Here is a 20,519-nt window from a genome sequence, read left to right as displayed (position 1 = left end):
TGTGGCCACCACTCAAATGCCAGGCAATTCTGAATAGCACAAATAAATTCAAATCAAATCTAATTGAACTCGCAAATTGAAAACCGAAAACGAAATCAAAAGCCAAGCCGCACAAGCACATCACCCCAACACCACACCACCACCCAGGCCAGGGTCATTTAGCTGGGCCCAAAATTTAATGAAATTACCTACCAATTTCAATGTTATTTGGACGGCAACCTATGCACGTTCATGTCCGTTAAGCGCCAAACAGAAATGGCCCCATCAAATGGCAGCAAAACAATGAATGAAAAGCAACAAAAAAGCGAAAGTCAATTGGGGCAATGCTGGAGCGGTGGTCGGTTGTTTGGTGGCAATGCCAAATCCATTTGTCAGCTGCCAATTTCCATCGGTTATCATTGTTAGGGTTAATGAACGAGGTTGGCTTTTGGGCACAGGTATTTACTTTAGGGCCCCTTATTTATGTTTATCCTGCCCTGACACCTCCAAAGCACTAACCCACGCCCCCCAGCCGGTTGCTGTTTTCATTTCTCCTTCTGATTTGTGCGCCAGTCAATGACAATACATTACCATTCGACACTGGCCTGGCACTGGCACTGGCACATGCGACACGCAATTAAGCTAAAAAATAATCATATTTATTTTCAAATTGAATTACAATGTCGAAAATAAACTTGCTCGTACATTTTGGGCGTTGTTAGGCCACACAAAAATTAAGCAAATAAACAGAGCCTCAACAGAGTAGAGAATGCGGTAGTGAGTGCTTGAAATGTGCTGTATTCCAAAATTGGTGGATATTATCATACATTGTCGTTCCATAAACAGCCGCAAACAGCTGTTTTCCGTTTAGATTTTTAAGAATTTTCAAGTAATTTCAATATTTAATAGAGGTAGAAGTGCATCTCCGTCACAGGAGATTATTATATTATGTGCTTCTCTTATCCCCCTATCATAAATTAGACATCTTTCCTTAGTCATTTCCCAGTCAAATCATACCTTTATCTTGGTAGCGCACACAAAAGCTGCATATGTCTTTCTTCCCAAGACAAAAGTTCAAATATTTACTTAGCCCCAGCAAGCGACCAGCGACCAGCGCCAAGAGGCAAGCGGCAAGCACACATACTTGCACTCGAACTCTTAAGACTAATTTCCATGCGCACAACCTGCTGGCTGCTGGCGGCCCTGGTCGCAGCCACAATTCGGCGCCGACAACTTACAACACACAGACACCAGATAGAAGCCGCGGAGCGGGCGAGGGCCAGTCGGTGAGAGATGCTGTGAGCGCGGCCAAAAGCTGAAGCCAAAATTTGTTGTCATAGCCGATTGCGTCGGCCCAAAGCGCTCGGCAACTTTTCAGGCGGCCCACATAGACGCGCGAGACTTGCACGAAAAAGTAAAATACAGACTCTGAAAACAGTTTACCAGGTGAGAGCGCAGGTTGAACACGTCTCGCGCTAGCCACTTTTTTGTGGTTCCGTGTGGATTTTGGGCTGAATGCAACGCCAGATCTCTGAGGATTAGAAACAATGAAACATACGGACCGTGGCACACAGCCAAATGCAGCTTCTACCGAAGGTAAAGCCACAGACAACGAAGCAGCGGCCGTTCGACTCTTGAGGATACCACGTGCTGCCCCCAGCATTGAGAACTACGGGTTTCATTTGACACGCAGCAAGTGGGATCCCTATCCATGGGTAATAAGTGGCAACGATAAGTGCAGATCCTGTTACGATCTTTAATCCGATATTGTGTTCACATAAAACAGGTCTGCGAGGTGGCCACGGGCACACCTGCAGCACTGTGCGGCCTCAAGACGGGCGACTGTGTTCTAGAGGTAAGATTTAATCGGTGACACTACTTTATAAATCTCTTATGGCATCTAAATTTGCATATATTGTATGTAAATACTAGACTCTGTCATTATTGGCACTGATTGTTGGCTTGCTTAATTGATTGGCATTTAAGTGTTTATAGTAGTTTTTTCAGATGAGTGTAGAAAATAGAAAACACTCACCAAAACCCTGAAACAGTTGGTGAATTCAGAACCAGCTTTTGCGTTCGGGCGGTCCGTACCAACGACTATACGTAATATTTAACGCAGGTAAATCAGAAAAGATTAATTAGCGCTAAATCAATAATGAAAACAAACAAAACTCTTGAACGACTTGCAGCGGCTGCAATAACAGCGCTTGGCTTAACAGTGACTAACAGGTTGAGTTAACAGAGCGCAGGCAAGTGGTTCAGCAGTGAGCAAGCAGTCCAAAGCAGTTCACTGTCAAGCAAGCAGTTTATTTGAACTTGAAAATGTAAATGCGGATGTGCTTGTGCCTACAAATTATTGATTAATGAATTATTTGTTTTTAATGATTTTGATTAAGGAAAAAATTAGGTTGCCACTAAATATAAATAATAATAATAAATTAAAAAGAGGAAACTAATCAATTACCCAACAAGAATTAAATACTTGAACACATTTCAGGTCAATGGAGTAGATGTCCTTGGCCTGCGAGTCGCAGATGTGGCCAAAATAGTTAAGAGCCAAAAGGACTGCGTCACAATCCTGTGCTGGAACAGTGGTTGCGAAAAGGACTGTGATAAGAATGTAAGTAAGTCCGATTGAACACTCAAAACCAAAGTTCTATTATCAAAAACTCACCAGAGCATATGCTGTGCACCCATGCCGACCAGCCTAAGACGGCTTTCCGTTGCCCTGGAGAGTATACTGCGCCTCATCGAGTGCCCCATCTGCAATCTGACCATAACTCCGCCGGCCATGCAATGTCAGAACGGACATGTGCTCTGCGTCGATTGCCGTATTCGGGCCGAGCGCTGTCCCGTCTGCCGGGACTTTTACACGCCGCGACGGGCCCTGTTGGCCGAACAGATTTACTTCACCATAGCAAATGCCTTTGAGATGTGTCGCTCGGAAGATAAATTGCGAGAAAAGCTCTTCGCAGGCATCACCAAAGTCCCAGTCGCAGCCGTGCCGCAGCCGGCGAAAACAGATGCTGACCAAAGCATTTGGCGAAAACGAAGGCCGCTGCTGCCAACGAATAAATTTCTAACCAAGCTGCTGGCGGGTCGCAGCGACCCGCTGGAGAATCTCTTCGAGTCCAATGCTGCCACACTGCTGCGCACTAATTCCACGGACAACTTCAATGCCTCCAATGGAACGATACAATCAGCAGAGCCAGCGGAGCCGACAGGGACACCAAGGACGACAACAATGCATCCGTCACATGATGAAATTTTGGGGCATCTTTCACTCTCAACAAATGATTTACGGCATGCAACAGTTAAGCTGAAAGGGCAGCCCAATGGAGAGAGTAATGTTCAAGTTGAAGGCGAAGGGGAGGAGGAGGAGGAGTCCGGCAGTAGCCACAGCTCCAGCTCCGTCTCCTTCTGCTACTTGCCAACTCGTCCGCAGCCGTCCGACAGTCTCCTTTTCATTGGAAAAAGTCGACCCATCGCCCCTGCGCAACAGCCCCTACACGAGTGTATGCCACCCAATGTCAATGAATCTTCGAGCACGCTCCAACTACCAGCAGCAGAGACCCCACCACCTTCTGTCACTCTGAGTAAATGCGGGACGGAGAATTCGCCGGAGGAGGTTGTTCAAACAAAGCCAACCTCTGCCTCTCTGCTTTACTGCTGTCCGTGCGAGTGCACCTTGCGATTTGATGATGAACTGACGCTAAACCAGGACAAGGATCAGCAGAAGCAGCAGCAGCAGAAGCATCAGCATCAACGAGGGAACTGCTGCTGCTACAAATCCGCTTTTCGTCTGCTTTGAGCATTCAGTGCCGCCAGGCAACTTAATCAACGGCCATGCACTTATCAGAGGGAGGGGACGTTTTCTTTAGGCAGTCCAGACCGTTCCAGTCGTATTTTTTTTTTGTTTTTGTGTACTAATTAAATTAAACGCCAGTTGCTTTGCCAAAGTTGCTTATCGCCCGAGCAGACCAGACCATTGCCGTCCCAGAGCGTGGGCATCTCTGAAAGAGAAAAATCTATGGGAGGGCCGGGGGGCGCTCCGAGGATGCAAAGAAGTTGCCCCAATGCTGGATGCATTCAAGAAGGCTGCCTCCACTCGATGCCAACCAAAGAACTTGGCGAAGAAGATCTCTAGTTTAATCACTTCTGAACGCTTCAATGATTTTGTGTCATTTGGCGCGGCTCGATAATGAAGTTAGCAAGGGTTCGGTCCAACTTTGACGTACCAGCCACAATGGGAATCCATTTGATAGATATGCCCGTAAAAGCAGCGCTCCGTGCAAGTTATTATTGCAGGCAAGAACCCCGACCCACCCGCAGATGCTGGTCAATCAAGAGTGAAGCGCGTAATAAGCTTTACTTATCATTAAGGCGGACAGAGACTGGCCTCGGCCTGGTCAGCGTCAGCCATAATGACAGCCGCAGTTGGACAGCCATTATGTCGGCCATTTACCATTTAACATCAGTGCAAGCCCAGGCAAGCCCAGCCAAGGCAAGGCGTTAAAAGAAGGCAAGATGTCAGCTTGGAGTAAACAACGCCAGCAGCAGGCATCCATCCTAGTCCTTCCTTCCGCAGCTCCGGACAACCGCACCATGCTCGACCAGAACAGAAGCCAGTCGCAGCCCCCTGCTGCCTCCTTGGATTGCTATGAAAATGTCATCAAAACCGGAAGTGGCAGTTTAATTTAAGCGCGTTAATTGAATTTTATTTTCTGCCATGCTGATCGCCCCTGACAGGCCCGCAGCCGAACCAAGCCATGGTCCTGAGCCAGAGCCGGAGCTGAGGCTGAAGCCGGACCCGGCATCCGGATAGGATGCGGAAATTGATTTGCTGCTGTTGCATTGTGTGGGCGCTCGGCCATATCCCGTGGCGTCGTCGTCACTGGCCGTCACCTGGCCTCGGCAAACTTTAATTACAAACTTCTATGCCACATTATGCGGCAGTCAGCCAGTCAGCTGGTGGGGGGAGCTGGAGGGGTTTGTTGTACGGGGAGAAATCTGTTTAAATTGCTGTTATTGTTGCCAGTCTTTCTCTATTTCTCTGCCTTCTCTTCTCCATGGCGCCTGCTCTCTCTCCGGCACTCCGTGTACGTGTTTATCTTTGTGTGTGTCGTACACTTTCTAATTGCATTTCATTATCTATTCGAAATTACAGCAATTTCGAGGGTCGCCAATGATATTGGTAGCACTAATGGAACCGGAACAAGTGCTCCTCCTTCACGGATGCCACAATTGCTGCGGTGGCAGTGCAATTAATTTCGACTTGTGAGACAAAAGAAATCTGAAGGTAAGCTGCTGCTGCTGCTGCATCTCGTTCAGATTTTGCCAGGATGAGTCTCATTCATTTGGTTTTTAATTAATGCGAAGCACTCATTATCGACTGCAATTTTACCTTGGATTTACAGGACTTGAAGATTGTTAAAGCTCTTCAGAGATTGGAGATTTGCATCCTTGGTAGCAGAGCCGCACAACCACAACAGTAGATGCAGCAGCAGCAGCAGCAGCAGAAGCAGCAGAAAGTTTAAGTTCTTCGCTTGCATCAGAATAAACGGCACTTTGGGGCGAGTTTTGCAGCAATACACATACACAGGAACAACAAGGGCAACACTAAGTGGTAATGGGCAAAACAATAAATTTACTTTGGAGCAAAATTTCGCTGCCACACCCACTTGAGCACTTGCTGCAATGTTAGGGGTCACGTCAGTGCAGCAGCAGCAGCAGCACCACCACACCACGCCATACCACACGGTGCATGACGGCGTATGCGTACGCTACCCAGGGGCCAGGGCTTATCAGCCGTGGCCGTGGCAGACAGCTTTTGCAACATTGTGACCGACCACCCCCGCCCCTAGAAATCGGGGCAGAGGAAGCATGCAACAATTCGGAGAATCCTTCCATTTTGGCGGCGCAGCTGTTCCGTGTACCGCCACAACCTTAGAAAGTTTCTAACGAGCATTTGGCCACCCCACTCGCACCACCACGGACTTTGCTCTATGTTGCACGCTGTTGCCTGTTGGCTGTTGCCTCATGGCCCGTTATTGTTACTGTTTAGGCGGCAAACAACATGTGCGGTTGTCATAAATTTAACGCCAAAGGAGCATTTTAAGCACTCAGACAGAGTTCTCCCTACCCCAGCCCCGAACAACTATGAGTACGGGGAGGAGTTTGTCGTCTAATTACTCTCAGGGTAAACTTTCGGTCGAGCACCCTCCCTGATATATAGACATTCATCTGTGTGTGTGTGTGTGTGTGGGAGGGGGGGTGGAGGCTAAGTGAAAACTTTGACGAGCCACCGGAAATGTTTAATTAATTACACAATGGCAAAATGCAATATGCAGATGCTGCGTGGAAAATGTTTTCATATTTAAATGCTCGTTGCCGTTCGCTTTCGAATATTTGAAATTGTCAATTGAACGATGCTTGTATTGTGGTATTGTGCAGGGTGATATGGAAATTATTTATTCAATTAAATGTTAAAAAACGTGCTGCTGCCAGGACGTTATATTGCATTATCGATGGGGGCCAGCACCACAGTAAAATATGGTACACATGTCTGATTTATTTTATTTCTCTCCATTATATCTTTGCTTCCTTCGTATCCGACCAACACAAAGAGCGAAGGTATCCTGTGCTGGTGTGTTGTATGTAACAGAAGACTTGTGGAAAATTATTATACAAAATATGGTCTTTCGATGACATATGGGTTTTCCATACTGGCGGTACGTTTCATTCTTAAGACAAAATGTTTTTTGTAAGTAATTCAATAAGTAAGAGAGAGACTTTGAGGAAAACATTTGATCCTGAATCATCTTTCTTATAGGAGATAATAATAAAAGACAACAAAAAATACCGGAAAAAAGTTTAGAAAATAATATCTGCACAAAAGTATATGGAGATCTGTTTTTTGGCATCAAAGATTGAATGTTCCCCTCCAATTAGTTTTATTATCCCATTTATTGGGTAACTTTTAGTCGAGCTATCGACGAGGGCGTGCTTACTGATTTCCTTGGTCCAAGCTCCGCAAAGAAACTTAATTATGGTCGAGCGACACGGCGCCGCCGACCAGCCTGATTAAATTAAAATGAATACGAATACGAGTATGAAATGAATTCAGAGCGCTGCCATTCATGGGGGACTGCCCCATAAATAGGCAACAAAGCGCTTTCCTTTCCACTCGGAGGACATGTGAGTGACACATTTCACACTGAGATTGAATTAATTGAAACATTGCGCTTTTAATCGAAAACTCAGCTGGCGATGGCTCTCTGGAAAAGGAAAGTGACAGTCACAGACACACAGCCCTTTGACTCCTTTTATGAATTGAAATATGAATGTAGAATGTACATATATCTATAGCATTATATCACATTCATCCCACGGCCACAGAAACCATCCGAAAACAGCAAATTAAACCATTTTTGCGACCACAATTACAAAAAGTTGGGAAGACACATTGCAAACAAGGACTGGCCGCAGTCCTCCCGGCGTTGGGTTCCGTTGGAAATTAAAATTAAAATTCCATTGATTAGAAAATTGTAAATGCATGGAATTTTGGTATATCGCTCTGTGGCGATCTTTGGATTTGCATAATTGCGGAACAAACCGCCGAAACGCACTGAAAATCGGAGCCACAGCAGCAGCAGCAGCGGTAGCAGCAGCCTGTGGCAGCAACAGCAGATGCTTATCGGAGTGGAACTTGCCGCCGGGCAATGGCGAGCTGCTGCCTCCTGCCTCTTGCCGCCTGCTTGGTGGTGCCTCCGTTGTGTTGCAGGAGGCACATAAATATCAAAAATTCTAACACGTGGAGTTGGGTGCTTTGGCTGGGAAGCCTGAAACCTGTTCGCTTTTTGCATCCTACGCTCCATGCGAGCGGTGGCTGGTGGGAGTTTTTAATTAAAATAAAAACGAACAGCAAAAACGGCAATGGAAATGCCACATAATTGTCGAATTGTTGCCACTTGCCACGCATATGTGTGCACGAGAATTCGAGTATTTGAGGGCGTGACCGTCGACTGGGATGTGCGGCTCTGCTGATTAACAAAAATAAATTGTGAGCGCGACTGTCGTATAACAATTACTCCTACAAACACACACACACACAGACTCCTACACTCGTACAGGTAGCGGCAGCCATTTTCATAAAACTTCACAGCCTCCAGTTGTTGTGTGTATCTGTGTGTTGTTTGGTTTGCGTGGGTGTTCGTGTGCGTGCGTGTGTGTGAGCTAGTAAATATTTAGCTGCCATCACACACACTCTGTGCACAATTTCTGCACTTTAACCTCGGAAGCGAAAAATTCATTTGCGGCCCAACCTAACATCCGAAAAGGAGGGAGCCATAACAGAAAACAGGACCCTCTAAAGCCAGCCGATGACCACTTGTAGCCCTCAGCAGGCAGTCCAGTGGCCAGATAATGCTTTATACTAGGGGTATACCGCATTGAGAGGGTGTACGTAACATTCGCATTTATTCGTAGGGGTAATATTTGGGGAATAGCTCAACTTGATCAGGGATCAGTGATGGATTTCTTACGGTAGAGCTGGTGAAGCATAATTTTATTCAATCGAAAAGCAGCGTACAAATAGTACGATCCGTTACTCGTTCTCTCGATGAGACCTGACACATTGTCCATGATACATTCTGCTGGTGATACATTGGTTCTTTATTAGTTATCTATCAGCAGAGGCTCTTCTGCCTACTCTACTTCTTTTTACAGTGCTCTTTGAATGGAGTAAAACTTGTACCTTCTGTAGTCCCAGTGGTACTCCCCTCACAGCGGGTGTCTTCTAGTCGGGACACAGAGAAGGCAGGACCAAGGGAAAAACAGAGATAGAGGACTACATAGTGATAGTAAAAAGTCAGCTGCGACAAAAGTCAAAATCATGTGCATGTGCGCTCATGTTTTATGTGCGATATATGCCGCCGCTATGTTCTGCGGCGCTGCTTTTAATTGCTTTGCATTTTCGTTGTTTATTTTGTTGATGTTGTCCCTGTCTGTCTCAATGTGTGAGTGTGCATTTGTGTGTGTGTGTGTTTGGGGCATGTAATGAAGACCCGTGTCGGTCTGCATATTAACTGGCACACTTGCAGCATTTTTAAATGCATCTGTATGAGCGACACCCGCCCCCATTCCCTAAGCATTTTTAGGGCGGTGGTTGTACAGCAAAAACAGAACACCGGAAACGGAAAGGGGTAAGTGGGTGCAGGCTGGTTGGCTGTTTGGGTGGTTGGGTGTTGTGTGGGCCGGCTTTCATTGTCTGTCATAAGCATAAATGGTTATTAATATTAAAGTTCATAACGGCCAATGTTAACTGCTCATTTAACGGGGCCATGGCTTCTGGCCACTTTATTTTTGCCTGACTGCCTCGCTGCCTCACTGCCTCTCTGGCTTGGCCTGTACAGTGCCCACTACTCCCAGGACCCCGGCGCCGCTTTGCTCATTGATATGTTGGCAGTTGTTTACACATTAACAGCCCGCTGTGTGCACCATGCCCGCGGGCACTTTCCAGCCAGTTAACGAAAGAGGACATTTGAGCCTTATTAAGTCGGTGAAATTGCATTGGCAATGCAACAGTAGTGCCGCCTCGCTGTGGCATCATGGCTTACGGCATTACTTTTCACATTTATGAGGCGTACACTGGTAATATCTGATGCAGCTATCCATTAGGGAAAGGAAAGACTGTTCTGCTGGTAATATTAAATCAAATTAGGGAAAACTCACATCCAACCAGGACCCTGGACCATAAAAACCAAACCGATTCAATGCGAAATCAATGCGCGAGTGAGCGCAAATTAATTGAACGCTTAAGCCGATTTTTATGAATTTTATATGAAATGTAAATGAATACGAATACGAATGCGAATGCGAATATGTACTCGCACTCGAATTTATGTGTATGGACAAATGAATGCGAATCTGAAAATGTGTTAAATTCGTATAATAAATTAACTACATAAATATATACATACAAACATACTCCAGTGAGTTCATGAGGGAGGGGGGGAGGAGTCTCCGTTTGGTGTAAATTATTTTTTGAATGCACAGCAATTAAGTGAAGTCAGGCGGGCAAACATGAAACGGAAATCCCAGCATGTTGTTCGTGGCTCCCTTTCCGTGTTTTTCTGCTTCGCGGGCCAGGTGTAATATGCATATATCGGAAGGGGATCGAGGGGGATCCTAAGGGTCAAATGGCTACCCAGGAGTGCATATGCTAAAGGGAATGATTGGTGGAATTGCACGTACATATCTTCCAGCTGCAATAAATGGCATATATATCAGATTTATTATGGGCTCAGAGCAGAAAAAAGAGCCTGCAGGGTTCTCCCTGTGATAATTTTTTAAGGTTTCTTATCCACCAATAAAAATTTATGGGTCCAACCAAATGTAGTGCCATAGAAGGGTGGTACTGAGAGATTCCTGATTAAGTTTTATGTGTACTCACCATTTCAGCATTCAGTTCAACACCTTTCCATTGTATGGTTTTTGCATTAAATCCGTTTTAATCCGAAACATTAACTTTACTCGTATATTCTTTATATTGTCTGTTATTTCTGTGTATTTTTTTGCTGTACTTCACATAAATGTTGATTCACATAGTGCGCAAAGTAATTAATATGCATATTTTAATATAATTACATATTCAAACAAGATGCGTAAGGAAAAAAACCATGGAAATTAATTTAATTAATGCGATAAAGTGCATCTTTAACAGGGCACTTCTCGAAGGGTACTTAACGTAGGGCTGCACTCGTAGAGTACGTACTAGAACTAAATTGATGATTCCAGCTCTCTCATGGAGGGCTGAGGAAGAGACTGGAGGAAGACACTGCTAATCACTGGAACCGACGGGACATCTAGGAACGTTTCTAATGCCTAATAGATAGATGCTATGTACAAAGGTCTTGGGGGTCTCTTAAGGGCTCAGGCACTGAGATCTTTGGATACAGATTTGCTGACTTTCGGTGGGCTCTAACTAGAACTAAACCTTAACCTATGTTTGAACTCAGATGAACTCCTGAAAGTCCAGCATATCGAAATTGTTATCAAACTCCTGCTCCGATTCTAAATGCAAATGAACTGCCGGGCTCTTGGACCGCAGCCCACTGGAAGTGGGGTCGTACGTGTCGGCCATATACTTTGTCACGTACTCGAACGACACAAACTCGCTCAAATGGCATTTGCTGTCGATGCTGCCGCTGCCGCCCTCTGTGCTAATCCCATTAGCGGCTGAGGAAACTGCCGGCTCGGCATTGCCCCGACCCGGACGCGGACCCGGACTGTGCCCATTCGCTGCTGTCAGCAATTGTTCGAGCTCGCTTAATTGATTAATATTTTCATGGCTGTCGCTGTAGCCGCCATTGTAATTGTTGTTATTGCTGCTATTGCTGCTACAAACGCTCAGCGCATCCGTTTCCGTTGCGGGCGCCATGTTGCTGCTGCCGGCATCGTAAAGAGCATATGTTGTTGCCGCTGTCGCTGTCGCTGCCGCTGCCGATGCCGATGATGATGCTGTTGTCTGTACTGTGGTTGCCACGTTATGGCCTCCTGCTCCTGCCGATGTTGCCTCATTCTGATTGTGCTCAATGATGACAATGCAATTTGACAACTCATTAAAGTTCATTGAATTGTTATTAGCTGCAACATTGCCGCAGACATTGCGGTTTGTCCTGTCCGCAGCCGTCGGCCCGTTCTCGATGTGAAGCATCGAATCGCTGCAACTATTGCTGCGGTGCTGTCGATGCTGCTCACCTGTCGCCACCGCCACCGCCGCACCTGTCGTCGCACCTAAGGGTGCCCCACCGCCCAGGGCCTGGGCCTGGGCCAGGGCCGACTCTGAGTGACGGCGTGTTTTGGCCGCCTTCTTGCTGCAGGCGCCATTGCCATTCGATGGGCCAGCCCCGCCGCCGGCAGATTTGCGGCGCACCAGCTGTCCATTGGCATTGCGCAGCGCGTGATTCTTGACATGTTTGCGCAGGCTGGAGGGATCCGTGTAGCGCTTGGTGCATCCCGGCAGCTGGCAGGCATACGGTTTCTGTTTCAATAGAGCGCGAATGGAGACGAGAGAGAGAGAGCGTTGCATTAATATTTGCCAGCTTCAATGGAGACCACCGCAACAGCGGCTCCGGCACAATATGTAGCTGTTGCTGCTACCTAAAAGTATGCAATTGATTTGTCCCCACCCCCCCCATGCACACACACACACACACACACACAATAGAGGTAGGAGGACCTGCCTGCATATGGCTTGGCATATTTGCCAAGTCAAATCGTTTTGAAATGTCATGATGCATTTTGTTTGTTCTGGCAATGCTGCTGTGTCCTGTGTCCTGTCCGCGGGCACCAGGAGCATCGGAAAAAACACCCACCCCACCGACCCGTCCACACATTGTATCCATCCTTTTCTGATCCTGATTGGCTGCCCCCGCCACCGCCCCCGCCCTGACACTGCACCTAGTGCGGGGCTAGTAACTCGTTTAGTTTATTCGATTTTCCTCCAGCTGCCTGGCCGGGTCCTGGCCTGGCCTGGCCCGGTCCTTCATGCTGGTTTTGACCTTTTTTCCGGTTGTCCTACGCGCTAACGCGGCTGCTGCTATTGCTCCTGCCGCTGCTGCTGCCGTGCTGCTGCTACCGTTCTAGCTGTTGCCGTGGCCCTTGCCGAGGCTGTTACTTTTGCCACCGGGCCTTGACTACACACACACGCACACCGAGGCAAAACTATAAATCACTCAGGCAGCAAAATGCGAAATGTGCACATGTCATGCTGGCAGCAGCAGCAACAGTGGCAGCCACAATAGCAGCAGCAGCAGCACCAGGAGCAACTGTGCCACACTTTTTGTACCCTTGCTGAGGGTATGCATCAATCTGCACCTGTTTCTATGCAAATCAGTATATCAGAAAGGTCTGTCAGTGCATTTCAAAAGATTATCCCACCCAGATGCAGTTTTGTGACTAAATTGTACGACTGTATCACAGACCCCCGGATCTGCCAGGGTATCTGGGACAGCGACCCCCGTTTATAGCCTTCCCTTGTATCTTTTTTGTTCGTTTTTTTGTTGTTGTTGTTGTTTAAGTGACTCTGTCTCAGCTGTCTGGGCTGCGCCGCTAAGCGCCTTGGCATCCATTAAATCTTAAAGCTGCGCTTGGGACCCCGACTGCATCTTGCTGCCCCTCCGGCAGCGAGCTCTTCAATTTCCTTTTGACACGCATTGCAAATTGCTTGCCCCACGCACTCACACATACACGCTGGAACAGGGAGGGGGGGCTGGTGGGGCTGGGCGTGTACTCACCGTGTCGTAGTGGGTCCTTTGATGTTTCGCCCGATCCGAACTATTGCTGAACGCTTTGAGGCAACCTTTATACTGACAGCCATAAGGCCGTTCCCCCGTGTGCGAGCGTTGATGAATTTTCAAATTTTCCAAACGCGAGAATGCTTTATTGCAGCCGGGAAACTGTAATGGAAAAAATACAACAACAAAAAAATGAAAAGTGTCATCGAAAATTGCAATTACTGCCGCAGCACAAGTGGGGGGAAAGCAGGTGCGACAGAGAGAGGGAGATTGAGTTGAGTTGAGTCGAGTGGAGTGGAGTGGAGTTGAGTGTCCGAAGGACGTATGAAATTGTGACCTCGATGTTGCTGGTCCTGGCCCCCAGGTGTCGCAGGTAGCCACTTCCACAGTGTCCTCTCGCACACCTGTCATACACCCCCCCCCCCACACACACACACATACACACACACGCCCATTCAAAGGCCAAATTACGCTTTTGCAACAGAAGCAGGAACAGGAGCAGAAACAGGAACACAAGTGTAATGGCAAAGGCTGCTCCAAGCTCCAAGCTGATGACGGACATGGGTCGCTGAGTGGGGGTATTTTTTAGCCCAAAAACAACCAAGAATCCATCAATTACTCAAAAATCAAAATGAAAGAGCATGCCGGATAGAGCGATGGGACGTAGAAGATAGAGTCACGGAGTGGGTTTGTTTGCGTGTGTGTGCGTGTGCGTGTGTGTGCATGTGTGCGTGTGTGCCCCCTAATATCATTACCAGCACAACTCTATTTCAAGTGGACTCCTTTCGACTCCTGCGACTCGGGCCTGGGGCCCCCGGCCTTACGCTCTGACTCTGTCAATTTCTGTGATTGCTTTGCGCCGCACAATTCATCATCTGAGAGCGATGGCAGCTCCAATGCCGCATCAAATGTCAACACGTGCATGATAAAAGGCAAAACAACCCATTTAGTCGACTATAAGATACCCTCTACAAGTATTTGGGAAGTACCTTGGAAAAGCTCTCACAAAAGATAGAAGGACAAAAATGCTTGCAAAATCCCTCACTAGTATTTCTTTACATCTACTGTACTCTTAAGTACAATATACCCTTTGACTACCCGAATACCAGGCATCAGAAAAGCAAACTAACACAGCAATCGTGTTGGGGTTGGGGTTGGGATTGGGATTGGGTCTAGAGCAGACGATCCTTGAGTGGAAAAATCTTGTTTAGAAACGTAGTCTCTCAACATAAACAAATATAGCCAGCAGCTGTGCTGGAAAAAAAAAAACATAAACGCCTCTTGTCTTGTGATTTTGAAAAATGGTATTCTACACGAGATTGGAAAGGTTTTCACTGGATTGGGACTGGGATTGAGGCTGGGATTGAGATTGCGATGTAGCAGCAATACGTACCGGACATTTATTGGGCTTTTCGCCGCTGTGGACACGCATGTGAATGAGCAATTTGTAGCGGGCATTGAACGGCTTGTAGCGCCTGGGACAGTCGAGCCAGAAGCAGGAGAAGTCCTCTCCCTTGCGCACATCGACATGACACTTCTCGATGTGCTCCACGAAGGCCTGTTGATGAGGGAACTCCACATTGCACCCAGTCCAGCGACAGATGAGTGGCAGTGGCTCGGCCTCTGCCTCCGCCTCCGCCTCCACCTCCAGCTCCACCTCCGCATCGCAGCAGCTCTCCGGCTTGATCTCGCTGGGCTGGACAAAAACCTCGTTGTCGAGGTCGTCGTGTTCCACCTCATTCTCATTATCATCGTCCTCGCTGTCCGCGCTGCCCATACCCATACCCATACCCATGGCCGGCTCCAAAGCCTCAGTTTTGATCAACTCATCCGCAAAATAATTAGCCATATCGGATTTGGTGCCCTGGTCGCCGCCCAGCATCAGCTCGTCGAGCTCGTCAATGGTCCAGATGATTTTGTGTTCACGGTTCGGCTTTTCGATGGCGTGCGACATATTATTTTGATAATTTTCGGCCGCAAACTGCGACCCCGGGCCGGAATAGAGATTCGAGTAATCCTCGTAATTGCTGGCGCACATGGGAATGCATTTGGGAGTCCCGAATGTGGAGCTCATCGATGGCAGCCTTGTGGGCGAGGGCTCCTGCTTGATGGGCTGCAGCAGGCCGTCGTACATGTTGCACAGTTTGGGCGATGATGTGGCTGCCGTGGATGTGGCCGTGGCGGATGTATCTGCCGTGGCGGTGACTGACATCTCGCCGAGATTGAAATTCAACCAGGCATCCAGGTGCGGTGATGAGCACGGTGATTGGTTTTTCGATTGGCAATTAATTTCATCATAATTAAAATAATCAATATCCAGATTAATGGAGTCGGCCTGCGTGGCAGCCAGAGACGAGGCAGTCACCTGGCTGGACTGGGCGCTGCAGGGCGTGTAGGGAGTGTAGGGCGTCGACGGCGGAGGCTGCATCAGTCCGGAAAAGTCAGGCTCCCCCGTTAACCGAGCAATGTCCTCCGGCTCGAAGCGGAAGATATCCTCGCGATTGAGCTGTGTGTACTGGCCCTGCTGGTACGGCATACCGCCCGTGTGGTCCGCCGAGGCGCACACAATATCATCGTGGTCCTGGTCGAAGTCCTGGTCCTGCCCCACATAGTTGTTGCAGTCGCTGAACACCGAATTGGGTGTCTCGGCGGCAAAGCAGAGGTGCGAAAAGTCCGGAAACTGAAGCTCCCCGGTGGTAAAGTTATTGTAGCCATCGCTGCCGGCTGGCTCCACCTTTAGCGGGGCCCGAAAGGTGTCCTGGCCCCGATTCGAGCCGCCTCCAATTGTGGCACTCAGCGGGGGTGACATGAAGGCGCCGTAGCAAGTGTTCTCCTCGAAGGCCTTGCCTGGCATCGATGGTGCTGTCTTGACGTACATGCCACCGATGCCGCCTCCGCCGCCGTTGTGGCTGGGAATGCTCAGTGGCAGTTGCTGGGACTTGAGCGTGGAAGACATATTACGAGTATGGGTGACGATTTTCTGCTTTTTTTTTTATATTTTGTGTCATGAAAGGCGACCGCTTTCACTTTCGCATTTCCGGCAGTTGTCTAGCTCTGCTCTACGATTTGGCAGCGTACGAGTATTGTCCAAGTTGGGAAAAGTGCCAATATTTTTTATGGTCACAGAACGCGGGAAATCCCAAAAGAACACATGCACACAGATACACTTACACCACGACACACTCACACACACTCGCACGGCAAGACGAGATTTTTTCTATTTCGATAATCGCTGTTCTTTGGCTCTCATTAGTTCTTGGTACTTGTGTGATGTTCACGCCACCGCGTTCTATCTGACAATAACCCGCAGCGCTGGTGCCGCACGGTTTTTAAATGCCCGGAACGGGAATGGGAGCGGAATGGTTACGATACGGGAGCGGGACGGGTAGGGGTAGGGGTACGGGTACGGGAGCAGCGTTGGATCCTGCCTCTGCTGCGACACTCTGCCTCGGCTCGGCGGCCTCTGCCATGATCGGTGTGGCACTCTTCTTGGTTTTTCTTCTTTGGCACGCACATGTGCTCCCGCTTCCCCTCACTCTTCTGATCGCACTTCTGTAGCTGTAGCTGCTGCTGCGACTTACCCCTGCCTTTGTCCCCCCATCCACCCTCACATTGAGTGCGTCCCTCTCTGTCTATGTCCCGGTTTTCCTGTCGTGTTTTAGTACTGTTGCTGTTGTTCTTGTTAATACTGTTATTTTAGGCTTATGTTTGTGTATAGAAAATTATGCGTGAGTCGTGAGCAGAGTGCCCGGTGGGAAATGCGATGATCCAGAAAGGGAAACTATTGGTCACGGGAAAATTGGATACAAAATAAGAGGATGCCCTTACCGATTTTACATTAAGCTTCTTGAAATACTGCTTGCAGTAGTGCTTCAACTGTTGTACTCCACACAAGCAGTTAAATTTCCTGTTCCTGCAATCACGGCTTTGACTGCTTGCGTATGACAAAGCAGTTATCTACTTGACGTGCTCTTCTGAAGAGAATCTTCAGCGCAAGTAATTAATTATTATTCAACGTAATATAAAACACTCAGAAGATAGAGCTATGCATATAAAATACACATATGATTCATCTTGATCTTCCTGCTGCCGAATTTTCCACCGAGCACTTGACCGTGGCACTGCCTGATATCTCTGCTGCCTCTCCGCGCGCATTTCCAGCGGGCGACGGCGATGGCAATTGCCTGTGTGCCGCTGCCGCTGCTGCTGCTGCTGCCTTCCGATCTTGCCACTGCACACATGGCGTGCAAGTGTGCTCTTGCTTTCCTCTGCATCGTCATCGTTGCAATAATGCTCTTGTGCTACTTGTTGTTGTTGTTGCTGCTGCTAGGCTGTCGAATGTTTTAGCACTATTTTTTATTGCCACATAATTCCCCATTTTTTTTTTTTTTTGGTTTTTGTTTTTATTTTTCCCCCTTTACTTTGGCTTGGCAGGCGGGCGGAAAGTACAGTAAGTACGCGAGAGCATGAGCTAAATTTATTAAGGCAAGTCATTTGCCTGGCTCTACAGAGGCTGGAGGAGGAGTTCCTGAGGAGACAAATAGCACACACACGTACTCCTGCTCTGGAGAGGCAGTTCTCTCGCATTTTTGTTATTTTTAGCTCTCAAGAGAGTGGTGTGCCGCCTGCCCGCTAATGCCACTGACAATATGTTTTTAATTTGCGCCACAAAAATGCAATTGCGAAACTATTTGCTTGCCCCCACACTCCCATCCCAGCCCTTGTTGTCCTAGGCCCGGGAATTGCAGCTGTCAATCGAGTAATTGTAATTGTTGTAATAGTGACATATCCGGAGTGTGAATCACTTCCAATCCATCCGTATCAATATGAGTTTCCTTCCACTAAAAGTTCCAGTTTTTCCATCCCCCAGTGACCAGCCAGGCACTTCATCATTAAATGATGCCATCTTCTCGTAATCTTCATATTTTTTATGTTTTTTGGCAAGCATCGCGACTTGGCGCACGTTCGTCGGGATGGCAGCAGCTGCCTGCCCCTGGTCTGAGGTCTCGGTCTCGGTCTGGGTCTGGGTCTGGGTCCTCTCTGCCCGGTCGCGTCAAGTCAATTCAGAAACGTTTAACACACAATTTTTACCACTTGCGCGTTTGTCATTTTGCAGCAAAAAAAAAGAAGAAAAAGAACTGGGCTCTTGGCCAAAAAACCGTGTGGCCGCTGCCTTTGTTAGTCGCCCGATTGCGACAACTTACATCATTGTTAAAATTAGTCGATTTTGGCCATACACCGCCTCTAGCCTGCTACTAGACCTGTGGTCCGCTCCTGGACAGCGCCCGATGCCAGTGCGATTTGGTGTCTATAGTTCTCTGTGAAGCCGATGACGCGCGGCGACTTTTCTTGGGAAAACACTCAACCATTTCCGCTGTCAAATGCTGCTGCTGCTGCTGCCGGTCCCTCTGTTGAATATTAATTTTCACAAGATTTAAGGTAATTTGTCTTGGGCGTGGGCAGCACCGTTCCGTGCCGTCCCCCAATTTACGAGCCTGATTTTGTCTGGAGGAAAGTTTCAATTTCAATTAAATTGCGGTGTGAATCAGTCCGCTCTCTTCTTCTTTGCGTGAATGCAATCTCGTTTGAGTGAATTTGTATGGACGTTATTTTAAAAACTCATCAGATTAATTAGCTGTATAAGCTTTCGACTCTCCAACTGAATGAATGACCCTTGCAATGGCCTGGCCATGGCCGGCCACACGAGTGCTTTTACGCAAACATTTCCAATGAAATTTTCATATTTTTTCCGGCTGCAGAATGCTGAATGCAACAAACACACAACATTAATGGATATACTCCGAATGCCGAATGTTTGGTCAACATCATAAGTCCCGCAGAGAAGGGGATTGAATGAGTTTAATGAAAAATCGTAAATAAAATGCGGGAAAAAAACGGCGAAAAGTGTACTAAATACAATTTATTTGTTGCCAAGTAATGAGACTGTTGTGCGGTGTCGATTTGTTAATGAAATTTGTACCATTATGTTTGCCGCTGGCTCTGGAACTCTGGAAAAATATACGATCATACGAGTGTACATACATATATGCATGTATATTTACATGTGTCTCTGGATTCATAAATTTGTCAATGATTTTCCACTTGACAGGGCTGTGGAAATGGTCGCGTTTATTTACTTCACATTCCCCATCGACAGGGTCTTGTTGTGGGTTGGGGGTTGGGGTGGTTAGTGTCAGATCTGGGGTAATTGTATGAAAGCAGAAACGAAATGGTTATGGCCTTTTGTTTATTTCCAATCATAGACATCATCTGGGGCCGCTGCTTTGCATGTGATTGGAAAATGTGTTCAAATAAATAAATAAGAAACCATTTCGGATGGGCTCTGTTTGGATGAGTTTTACCACTCGCAGTACTCATTTGTCAAAATAGAATCATGCATAAACAAAGTCTCTTGATTACCAGCAGCTCAATCTGGGCAGAAAATTGCATCTGATTGAAGGGGGACTCAGTGCCAGAGGAACTGCATTGTTAGCTATCAAAATTGTTATGCTGTGATACGGAATTCATTAGCATACACCTGTTAGTCCTTTTGTTGAAGCAGTAAACCCCTGTATCACGTGTAATCTCGTTTCTAGACCCTTCTGCACTTGCCTCTATCTGAAATTGGTATTATTTTTTCAAGAGGAGGTACACACAAATCCAATTGCCTGAAAGCCAAACAAGTAGGCTGCAAAAACACTTTCTCCTCCCCCCACACAACAAATACGCTTGCTCCCCACTTGGCAACATTTCAAAGTATCGTATCTTTGCATTTGCCCAAGGGCCAGGTCTGGCATTTTCTCCTCAATTTGCGGAGGTGTTCTGAGCAGCAATCTCATGCTGTCTCCCCATGGATATATCTCGTTCAACAAGTAAATTTGTCAGAGCGTAATTTGATTTTGTTTAGCCAAGAGGAATGGGTAGGGAACAACACCGACATGACATTGTCAATGTTTAATTTGTAATATGAGACGCGCAGGCGCGACATTCAACTTGAACTAGCCTCCGCACACCATTCTCCACTCCACCGCTCTCCCCTCATTTGCCGCACCCCCGTGCCCCCTCCGTTTCCTGTCAAAATGTCAAATGATTGCGTTGACATGCATGTCGGAGTCGCCGCTGCTATCGTCTCCGATCTGGTGCAGCGAAATATGTATGTTTTAGCATAATTCGAATATTCAAAACGATTTCTTCTTTCGGATTTTGGTCTCTCCGCAGAGTGTCATTCACTCCGGTCTA

The 20,519-nt window shown here is 47.4% G+C and overlaps 2 protein-coding genes across 3 annotated transcripts; one reads left to right on the top strand and one right to left on the bottom strand.

The window, feature by feature from the left end:
* Positions 1–1,113: 1,113 nt before the first annotated feature.
* LOC4800913 (uncharacterized) lies at positions 1,114–3,957 on the top strand. Of its 2 annotated transcripts, XM_001358065.4 has the most exons (4): positions 1,114–1,694; positions 1,766–1,834; positions 2,480–2,602; positions 2,660–3,957. In XM_001358065.4, the coding sequence occupies exons 1-4, from the start codon at positions 1,527–1,529 to the stop codon at positions 3,791–3,793; spliced, it is 1,494 nt and encodes a 497-aa protein (XP_001358102.3). In that variant the 5' UTR covers positions 1,114–1,526; the 3' UTR covers positions 3,794–3,957. The 2 variants fall into 2 exon arrangements, with proteins under 2 accessions (XP_001358102.3, XP_033241626.1); XM_033385735.1 differs by lacking the exons at positions 1,114–1,694; positions 1,766–1,834 and having other exon boundaries at positions 2,529–2,606.
* A 6,553-nt stretch (positions 3,958–10,510) lies between these two features.
* On the bottom strand, positions 10,511–16,616 carry lmd (lame duck). The gene is made up of 3 exons (XM_001358064.5): positions 14,674–16,616; positions 13,281–13,442; positions 10,511–12,025 (listed from the first exon to the last, which is right to left on the bottom strand). Exons 1-3 carry the CDS (start codon positions 16,234–16,236, stop codon positions 10,997–10,999), a joined length of 2,754 nt encoding a protein of 917 aa, XP_001358101.4. The 5' UTR covers positions 16,237–16,616; the 3' UTR covers positions 10,511–10,996.
* Positions 16,617–20,519: the final 3,903 nt, after the last annotated feature.

The sequence above is a fragment of the Drosophila pseudoobscura genome, chromosome 2 (genome assembly GCF_009870125.1).
Source record: "Drosophila pseudoobscura strain MV-25-SWS-2005 chromosome 2, UCI_Dpse_MV25, whole genome shotgun sequence".
NCBI lineage: Eukaryota > Metazoa > Arthropoda > Insecta > Diptera > Drosophilidae > Drosophila > Drosophila pseudoobscura.
The sequence above is the reverse complement of the archived record's forward strand: the minus strand, read 5'-3'. Positions and strand labels throughout refer to the sequence as shown.